This window comes from Danio rerio, chromosome 7, assembly GCF_049306965.1.
Source record: "Danio rerio strain Tuebingen ecotype United States chromosome 7, GRCz12tu, whole genome shotgun sequence".
Classification (NCBI taxonomy): Eukaryota; Metazoa; Chordata; class Actinopteri; order Cypriniformes; family Danionidae; genus Danio; species Danio rerio.
The window spans coordinates 12,892,139-12,903,096 of NC_133182.1; the positions used below are offsets into that span (position 1 = coordinate 12,892,139).

General features: G+C 33.6%; 1 protein-coding gene across 2 annotated transcripts; it reads left to right on the plus strand.

Annotated features, from left to right (window-relative positions):
- Window positions 1-957: 957 nt before the first annotated feature.
- fth1a (ferritin, heavy polypeptide 1a) lies at window positions 958-9,722 on the plus strand. 2 transcript variants are annotated; one of them, XM_017356903.3, is made up of 6 exons: window positions 958-1,200; window positions 4,257-4,330; window positions 4,413-4,518; window positions 4,654-4,800; window positions 7,243-7,368; window positions 9,254-9,722. In XM_017356903.3, exons 3-6 carry the CDS (start codon window positions 4,417-4,419, stop codon window positions 9,410-9,412), a joined length of 534 nt encoding a protein of 177 aa, XP_017212392.1. In that variant the 5' UTR covers window positions 958-1,200; window positions 4,257-4,330; window positions 4,413-4,416; the 3' UTR covers window positions 9,413-9,722.
- Window positions 9,723-10,958: the final 1,236 nt, after the last annotated feature.

Sequence of the window (10,958 nt, forward strand, 5' to 3'; positions counted from 1 at the left end):
GTAAAATACTTTGTTAGAAGACTGTGTGTTGGGTGTTATCGACTCTTACATTTAAGAAGACTTGTTTGTCGTTAAAACAAACAACATAAAAATAAATTGGTTGTTTCAAATGCCAGTCGTTGATCAGTAGGTCCACTGTACAGTTAATGAAGAGGAAAGTTTTTACATTGAGTTTTGAAGAGTCCAGTAGCAAAAAAAAAAAAAAAAAAAAAGATTTCTAAAAAATTCTGTGAACAAAAATTTTTAATTAACTCTTTATTTAAATATTATTGTCTTGATATTAAAATATTAAGACCTTGATAAATCAATGTACAGGGATGATGGCAATTTTACTGGCCACATTTGCTATCAAACATTGTTTACTTCACTAAGTCAGTTTAACGGGGAAGGGATTGATCAAAAAGGTCTAATTAGTAGAAGATTTGCAAAGAAATGTCATGCTCGCTTTTAAAAGTATGTTTGTAGTATTTTTAAATACAAAATACTTTTTTTTTTTACAATATTTTGATACACATTGTGACTGCTGTATTTTGTAGTTTATTTTGATACACCTAAAATAAAGGTATTTGGTATTTTGCTTTATAATACATTTCCAACCCTAACACATTTGTTACTTTAGACAACTAAGATTTTTATGCAAACAATACAAACTCTAAATTGGAGAAAATGTTACCAAACCTTAAATAAATGGTTATATAATAAAAACCAATGTTATAATTGTACACAAACACATAATAATTCCATATAGAGAAACTGAATTATAAAGTGCTCTCTTATTTATTTATTTTTAAGGTATTACAGTATATATCTGTCTCCATTTATATTAGGCTGTTTCTATTTAGTTTGTTTACTAATATCTGTATTTTTTGTGTTGTCATCTTGGGGCGGATCCAGCGCTTCATGTGTGTGACGTCACAAGTTACGTACAAATACTCCTGCGCCACCGCGCAAATCTTCATTATCGTTTCAGCGACCACACGAGGACAGACTGAAGGTTACCTGCTTCAACAGTGCTTGAACGGCAACCGATCTTCTGTCTTTTTCGCCATTTTCATCAATCGACTTCAATTCCAAGCATTTTGTTTTCGGTCAAAATCGAAAGTTTTGTTTTAAGACGCTTTGCTTTGAAACATCTGCGCAAACCCGCGTCATTGACCATCTCTACGAATAACACCAGAAACGCAGTAAAACCGATCTAAGGTAAGTTTTTCCAACATATTTAATTAAATAGATTGTCTGTTTACTCCGTACATGGAGCGAAAACTCGCTTGCTTGTCGATTGTGGCATCTTTAACGCTAACGTTACTTGAACGAGCCACGCAAAGGCGCCATCTTTGTTTTTGTTTGTATTGATTCAGTATTGTAAAGAAAACGGTGAAAACGCTACAAATTCGCTAAATTTTAGGTTAATTTGCATATATTTAATTCATGGAAACGCTACATTTTCCTTAAATACATCGAATTTACACATGTCTGAAACACGCCCAATAACGTTATTAATACGACTGTTTTGTGCATGTTATTTTACATGTAGCATGTAATATATTGCGCTGAAACTGTTCTAGGTTAACGTTTTTGCATAGCAGCATTTCGTTAGGTTATAATCGTCTAAATTTCAACTAATCGATTTTATTAAGCACGATGGTGATTCCCAATGGAGAAGAGCATGTGGCTAGAGCTCTCGAGCTCATAAAGGGATTGGATTAAGTGACGTTAAACGCAACAAAAATCTTACAGAAAGGTGTGTTTGTATATATAATATTCCACGTCTAACTTTAGATAGATTAAACTACTTGTTCGCAATGTTTTTGTTTGCTCCTAAACATTATAACGTTACTAAATAATGACGCAATCGCATTAACCACGGCGTTCATTTGTTTGTTTCTTCAAAATAGTCTTTCACGTTTATATTTGACGATTGTTTTTCAAATCTCATCGGTTGGTTAAAAGCCATACGTTGTATTTATCTATTTTTTTTATATCAGCAATAGCATAATTTTATACAATGCATAGACTTTACCATTTTGTAGTTATCTAATTATTTCTTTAATAATATTAATACGTATTCAAGTTATTATTGTCAATCATTGTGATTTTTTTTTCTTATTTTTCTTGGTTGATCTGCACGTTTAGCGTTTTAAAGCTTAAAAAAACCAATTCTCCTAGCTAACATCTAGTTGCACATACATAACCAATGCAAATGTCTGGAAATTTCCTGTATGTCTTTAAAGGGCTTAAAAATCACCTGAAACTTTTCTTTAGGTTTGACTAAATGTTCTCATGTTTTCCCTTTTCCTAATCCTTTATTTGGTAAACAGACAACTAGATTTAGTATTATATGTGCTATCTTGTATAAAAATGAACCATGCATTTACTACAAAAAATCATTGTAGTTAAGCCAAATTAAACATGGAACTTATTGTACAACTTTGAAAACTCATAGTAATCACTCTACCAAAAATATAAAAAACATTACTACACTAATAAAAAGTCACGGTTAATTTTAATGAGGCACATAGTTTGGCGTGTTACTGCAGGTCAAGTTTCAGAACAATGTCTTAATTATAGTTGCGTTATTTATATGTTCGACGTTGGCTGACTTCTTCAGTAGGTGAGATTGGTCTGAGATAGGCTATTAAACCTTAAAGAATTATCTGAGTGATCCAGGAAATGTGCATCATCATGCAGTCATGTGCTTTTCCTCATAACACAAGTGATATCAGCAACATATATAAACACCACCTGTCTTGAGAATGTATAACCGCATCTTGCAGAGTGTTGAACACCTGCCGCCATGTCTGGATCAGACAATAGACACTATTATTAGTGAGTTTGTGGTGACCAACGATGCATAATTTTGCAGAAGTTATCGGAGAGCCAACTGTTTTTTGTAACAAGTTACACTGGTTACATATTGTGAGAATTTATCTTGTACACGTTGACTAAAGATCCAATTTTTTAATGCCTAATAGTATGTTAAAATTGAAGTCGGAATCTAATAAGTTGTAATCACTTGAAATCATCGTAATTTGATTTGACTAATAATGTTCAATTAAATGTTTTTAATACTGTCAAATGATTCAGACTTTTCATGTTTAAATATTGTCAAAATACTGTTTATTTTTTATTTATTTTTTATTTCTTAGTTGTGCCCTGATGTGTAAAAGTTATAGTCATAATCTGGTTAGTTATTTTGAATCGTCCTAATTAGTTATTCACTAATATTATTCAATTATATATATTTTAATATTTGTGAATTGATTTGCACTTTTACATGTTTAAAGATTGACTGAAATCCTATGATGTTTTCTGAGTTAATGCCTAATAATGCTTTAACTGTGTAATCGGATGACAGTTTTAATCATTTCCAATCATCGTAATTTGAGTTGATTTAATATTATAAATTTATATGTTTCAATACTGTGAAATACAATTTGTACTTTTACATGTTTAAATGGACGGAAAATACTATGTTTTTTATTTCTTAGATATGGCTAATGTGTTAAAATTGTTGTCTTAATCTGATTACAAGTTCTAATCCTTTGGAATCATCAATTCAAGTTCTTGACTAATGTTATTCAATTATTTGTTTAAAACTTTTATAAATTATTGAAGCTTTTACATGTTTAAATTGACTGAATTCTGTTTTAATTTAGCTAATGCCTAATAATGTGTTAAAATTGTACTTGTAATCTGATTACAAATTGTAATTTCAAATCGCTGTAATTTTGATTTGACTAATACATTTTTTTAATATTTTTAATGCTTTTACATATTAAAATAGACAGAAAATGCTGTAATTTCTTAGTTAATGCCCAACAATGCATTACAATTGTGGTCGTAATCTGATTACTAGTTTTAATAGCTTCGAATCGTTGTAATTGGAGTTATTGATTAATATTCAATTAAATTTTTAATATTGTGAAAAGTGGTTTAATCTTTTACATGTTTAAATATTGACTGAAAGTCGTACTTTGAGTTATTGACTGATATTATTTATGAATTTTAATTGACATGGTAGCGCTAATAAATTTGTGTTTACTGCCGATTTAATCCATTAACTGACATCTACCTAGACTTTATGATATGGAAAACCTTACTGGTTCTGCTTTATAATCCTTTTAGCAATTTTAACTTGGTTAAAATGTATGTTTCCATGGTTCCATACCCTTTTTATGTTGAGGACAAAAGGAGATATTTTGAAATGTAAACCTGTAGCCATTGACTTCCATAGTATTTGTTTTTCCCATTTATAGGAGTCAGTGGTTACAGGTTTCCAACATTCTTCAAAATATCATCTTTTGTCCTCACCAGAAAGAAAGAGAAACAGGTTTGTGTTTAGTAAAGGTTCAGGACAACCAAAATTGTATGCATTCATGTGGTTTCATTATAATTATTTTTGTTTTCACCAGAAACATGAGCTCTCAGGTGAGACAGAATTTTGAGGAGGCCTGCGAAGCGGCCGTTAATCGTCAGATCAACATGGAGCTCTATGCATCTTACGTCTATCTTTCTATGGTAAGAGTCCAAGGCCATTTGAGTGAAAGTAGTGCTCTAGGTGAAAGGGTTGATGGGGAAAGTGTCATTGGGTTTATTCAACACTTTGTCTGGTGGTTCAGTTAATGATTGACTTGTGATGTTTCTTTCATGCAGTCGTACTACTTCGACCGAGACGATCAAGCTCTGCACAACTTTGCAAAGTTTTTCCGCCATCAGTCCCACGAAGAGCGCGAACATGCTGAGAAACTGATGAAATTTCAGAACCAGAGGGGAGGGAGGATCTTTCTGCAGGACGTGAAGGTACGTTCATGTGCTGATAGTGCAACAGTTTTACAGAGTGAGGAAATACTCTGAGATAGAGGGAGAATGGGGTCGGGTGGGGTTTTATCTTGAACTCGCACTGATGATAAACTGCAACTGACAGTAAGCATGTTTGTTCAGTTGAGGGATTAAAGCATAAACGTGTTTTTTTGCACTATGATGCTGTGTACCCATGTTTTTTTGCTCAAAAGTGAAGACTCTACTTAATGTTTGTACTGCATAATTCCCCACAGTCAAACACATTTTACTGCACTGTCCTGCTTTAAATGATTCCAGAAGATATTTTTTATGAAATTAACTCTTAAGGACATTTTCAGTAAAGTGACACCAGGAAAATGTATGTATTAGCATTATAAATCTTATTTGATTCGTGTATTCATTTGTGTGTATATATTAGTTAACCTTTATTGTCCGTTCTGCTTTGATTTAAGCCACCAACTGCATACATTCAACAGTCACACAATAGCAACACATCAAGAGAACAAGTTAAATATTTAAAAACCAAATCAGCCCCATACGTATTACTGCATTCTTGACAACCACCCTATTCACTTCAAACAGTGATCCGATTTAAGACAACTGCAATTGAGATAAATGACTCGAAGCATTTCTTTGGGCTTTAGGAATTCTAAACCTGCGTCCTGATGGTAACACTTCAAAAGCTGAGTGAATGAGGATGTATCTTTACAAATAACAATTGCTTTTTTTTTCCCATAAAGGAGTCAAATGGAGTCTGTAGCGAATGTAGTTTGTGACCCTTTTTTTTTTTTTTTTTTTTTGCCTGATTGATGTTTTTTTTTTTTCTTCCCCTCTTTCTTTTTTTTGTTTGTGTTATCAAAAATGAAACCATTACATGTGAGCACTCTCTATTAATGATATATATGCCATGTTTAAAGTGTGTACTAACATTAAAACTTCTCAACTTTTGGAGGAGACTGAGGCGCTGACTTGCTGCCTTATAAACGGCCTCTACATTACTGTTAATTTATTTTGTCAAAGATTGTGCATACTTTAAAGTTTGAGACCTGCGCTACTATTTTTCCCCGTTTATGATAACTGGCTTATAACATCTAGTATCTACTGCTTTTATTTGCCATTTTATATTTTTATATATTTATTTTTATACATTTATATATTTGACAAATATATATTTATTATTATAATGAATTATTAATTATTGAAATGTTTTTGCCATGAAAATAGCCTTGGTTGTTGTGGCATAAAATAAAAAAATACATTACATTACGATGCTATGCGTCATGTGAATGGCATGTTGTACAAGTTTAATAGGGAAGTGCTGGTTAATTATTTTCATTAATAATGGAAAAATGGCTGGTTCATGTGATGTGCTTTTGGGAAGTTGGCATGTGATGACTGTCTGATCCGATGCCACGCCATCAAAATTTAGATTTACTCATTTAGCATTTTTATTTGTAGGGCTTAAAATGAGTTCTGTTTTATATCTGATTTCATTATTTGAATTGAAAACCAGTTCTCATTTACAATGATGACATGGCTTTTCTAGCATTTACTGTTAAGGAAACAACCATATAACTAAGTTATGTGCTGAGGAAAACGCCTATCAAGTGTATTCAACAACACATGTAGCTGTCCAAACTAAACATGTGGGCTTGAAATGTCTTTACAAAGCTGATGGAAGACTGTGCTGTGCCTGCTTAATTCTGTCAAACACTGTTAATGTTTTAAGTTCTTAATGCTAATAAAAGGTTTTAGGCACAGATTCTTATGTACATTTTATTGAAGTCTAAAAAATAAAACGAGTGTTTAATTTACTTTGTGACGTCTAAAATTGTAATTATACAAGTTAAAATATAATAATAAAATAAAATGGTAGATTTTTCTAATACCAAGCAGCCCCAGTGCGACTTGTTTTATTCTGATGTATATTGCGATACGAGTTTGCGAGTTAAGAGGTCAAATCATTTAGGTAGCGCATGCAAGTTTAATAAAGGTTAATTTTATTGAATTGTTTGACTATTTCTGTATCTGAATACTGTTACTCTCTCCAGAAAACTAAGGCGTAATTTTATTACTTTAATATGTGCTCTATTGTTTTGTTTTTTTGTTTGTTTTTTACTGTAGCTTATGTAATAAATTGCATTGAAATTAACTTTTTACTCCCATACAAAAGTCTCAATCTAAAGTAATGACCTTGCGAATAGCGAAACTTGTATTTATATCGCAATGTTTTATTTTATTTTTTGCGATGTCAAAGTACTGAGTGCACTTCATTTTATTTAAAAAAAAACATTTGGCTTTTATTGAAAACTGGAAAAAATAAATACTCTGCTCAGAGGATAAATGCTTTAGTAGACTCTTATATTGATTTAGTCAGTAACTAAATTATTCATACTGTGCTGAAAGATTTTGCTCATGCCACTTAAAATTTGCCTCTACCAGAAACCAGAGAAGGACGAGTGGGGAAGTGGTGTGGAGGCGCTGGAGTGTGCCCTGCAGCTGGAGAAAAGCGTCAATCACTCCCTGCTGGAGCTCCACAAGCTGGCATCTCAACACAACGACCCTCACGTGAGTCCTGTGAAAAGCATTATGGGTTATTACTGCCTGGTTTGCATGCATACTTAAAATAATTAAATTTTTTATGGCTTTTAAAAATAAATGTTTTGTGTGTGTGTGTAAAATGTACATTAGTTGCAGAATTTCCGTTTAATTTAAATGCATTTTAATTGACATTTATATCATTAAACACGGCAACGCATGACTTTACAGATATCTTATGACGCAGGGCTTAGTTTGTGTCGGAACACTCTGGATCCGTCACCTCTGAAATCTGAGCTAGCATCTCATTTTACCGAATTTTTTTTTTCCTTTTTCTTTTTCCCCTCCCCTCTTCTTCTCCCCTGTTCGTTAATCACTACTACGACTCCCTAACCCTCTTCACTTGTCCGCGACACTCCCTCCCCGCTCCCTTTTATCCGCAACACCACTTCGCCATTCAACCTCCCCTTCGTGCACGACACCTCCATTTCACAAATTAAGCACTGTTATGACCTAACTACAGTTTGCCCTGAGAACATGTAGTGCAAACAAAACAAATTGTTACAAACTAGCTAGTAGGTACTAATCCCCTAGTGTGGACTTGGCCCGTTTCCACCGAGTGGTATGGTATGGGTCGCCTTTATCAGGCTCGCGTTTCCACTGCTAAAAGAGTACTAACAGTACTCTTGGTGGGCGTGGTGTACAACAAAGTTCTTGCCTTCCTTTGAACATAATTTGATTATAATCGCGGATCAATGACGAAATGGCCTACTGTAACGTCTGCAGTTATATGAAATAAATGCAACGTGTATGAACACATACAGACCCTTAAAGTCTCTGTTACCAAGTACAAAAGAACTACACATCATACATTTTGTTCTTATTTGGGTTCAAAAACAACTCTACAAATAGCACACAGTCAGAGCAGACCTCTCATCTGTGTCTTTAATCTTCACCAGCACATGGAACCTCATAGAAAGTAATTCCATCATTCCGAGTTCATACTAGTCCAAAGGGTGATGATAATAGATTGACACAGCAGTTGGTTCATAGTTTAGGTTGCTGAAAGAATAATTTGCTCCCTTTGTTTTTACCAGCTTCTCCTTTTTCTCGAACAACAGTCTTGCGTTTGTCCGTTTCTAAAAGTGTCAGATGTCAGAACCACTCCAACAGTCATGCGCACAATATTATCTTAACTTATTTCAGATATGGACGTGTGAAGAGTGCATGCAAGAAAGTGAAACCGCTCGCGCTTTAGGCGGACTTAAAAAAATTAAAAATAAATAAATAAAACTATGGGACACAGGGTAGATTCTGCTCTTCATGGCTTTGTGGCTGTTCAAGACGACGACAAGGTTTTAATGAGCTCAGGTCGACCATGGCTCGTTAGAAAGCTCCGCTTTATTGGTACCCTTTTGTTTTGTCCTTTGCAAAGGGTACGTAAAAAGTGGTACGGTTCGTTTTGGGTACCTTTTGACAGTGGAAACAGCCATAAAAGCATACCATATAACTCTGTGGAAACAGGCCATAGGTTACAGTTAAGGACAGAACTTGCAAAACTTACAAACTTGCAACAATTGTCCCACTTTTGAGTGATTGGTTCACTGCTGTGGAAGTTTAGCGTTTCACATGGCATCTAAAAAAGGCATGTTCACATGCTGGGAGCTTCAAAGATGCAAGCGTAACAGTCACATGACTTCGTCAAGCGCATTTACATTGAATAAGAGAGGTAGCACATTGAACAGGAAAAATGTGTTGTGTGAGCCACTCCTTTTAGCCTTTTAGTTTTTAGCACTGCATCTCTTATTTTATTTGTATTCTTATAGAAAAGTAATATCTAATGTTGGTGAATACTTTTGTTGCTGCCATAATATAGCCAGAGAAGCTGATAAGCAATAAACTCTTTCTCTTACAGATGTGCGATTTCATTGAGACACACTACTTGGACGAGCAGGTCAAATCCATCAAAGAACTGGGCGACCATGTGACCAACCTGCGCCGCATGGGTGCCCCGCAAAACGGCATGGCTGAGTACATGTTCGACAAGCTCACGCTTGGCAAAGAGAGCAGCTAAAGGCTCCGTCCATCTTTGTTTTCCTTTGCTGATTAGTATTGCTATATAAGTGTTTATTACTCTACATGCCATCCAACTCTATTTTATGTTAACCGGTCATCACGTGTGGCTGGATATTTAAGCAGAACCTCCTAGCTTGTTGGGAATCCGACATGCTTTGCTGTTTAAAGTTTCACTTCGTACCAAAAGCCATTGCATTTTCTCCAGCTCGTTCACAGTTTGACCTCTCTGCATCTGCATGTGCTGCTTGTGTGATCTGTCAATCAAATTATGCTCCAAACCCAATAAAGCAAAACCTCTGGAATCTGAACGTAACTCTTTACTCGCTTTGTTTCCAGATTTAAGGGTTTTTCACGAAAGTTACAGAAAATGGCTTATTTGTAAACATGATCAACTATATTGCATTAGGAAATTAAGTTCTTGCATAGTTTACACTAGAAAACTATTATTAGCCCCTCTTTTTTTATATAGATTTTATTGCTAAATAAATAATTTACAGACATATGAATGGCATTTTCTGGTGACAAGAAGGAAAACTTTCAATCTGTAAGCGTCAACACAGACAGTTAATGTATTTATTAAAAAATGAGGAAATGTATTAAGAAAAAAAAACAAAGGCTTCGAAGATGCCAGTGGTGAGAGTAATTCAGGCAGTTCTGGTGTTCATAAGCATCACATTAAAAACAAAAGTGGTTGAGAAGGAAATTTTTAAATTCCCACTTCTCTTTTCAACAGGTGTTCTATAACCCGGGCGGCATTATTTCTGTATTTACTTCCTCTTCCACTTAAACCGTCATTTACAGTTGAAGACCAAATGATTGGCTTTTTAATTAATCTTTTTCACAAACATGTTTAACTTGTTTTTTTTTTTTGTTTTGTTTTTTTTTTTTTTTGTTTCTTGCTGTATTTCGTACTATAAATATTTATTGTAATCTGTCTTTTTTGGTTTTTAGTTATTATTCGTTCTTTAGTATTCAGTTTGGCTGGAATAAGTGTTTTTTTTTTTTTTTTTTTTTTTTTTTTTTTTTTTTTTCTGCTAATATCAATATTATTTGTCCCTTAAGATATTATTTTTGTTTGATTGGCTACAGAACAAATTACTGTTATCCAATCACTTGCCCAATTATCCTAATTAAGTTAAGCCTTTAAATGTCACTAAGCTGAATACTAGAATCTTGCAAATTAACTAGTAAAATATTATGCACTGCCATCATGGCAAAGATAAAAGAAATTAGTTATTACGAATGAGTTATTAAAACTGTTTAAAAAAAATGTGTATAAAAATTAAACCTTGATTTCAAAATATTTGAAAATTCAAATTTCGCAGGCTAATAATTTTGCCTTTAACTGTATATATGAATAGAAGCCAAACATACAATCCTTATGTATGATAAACAATATACATTACCTGACAAAAGTCTTGTTGTCAATCCCAGTTGTAAGAGCAGCAAGTAATAACTTGATTTGTAGTTGTTCATTTGTAAACGTGGCAGAAGGTAGATTTTTTTCTGTTGAGCTGTGTCACAATCATCACAAATACTGCAGA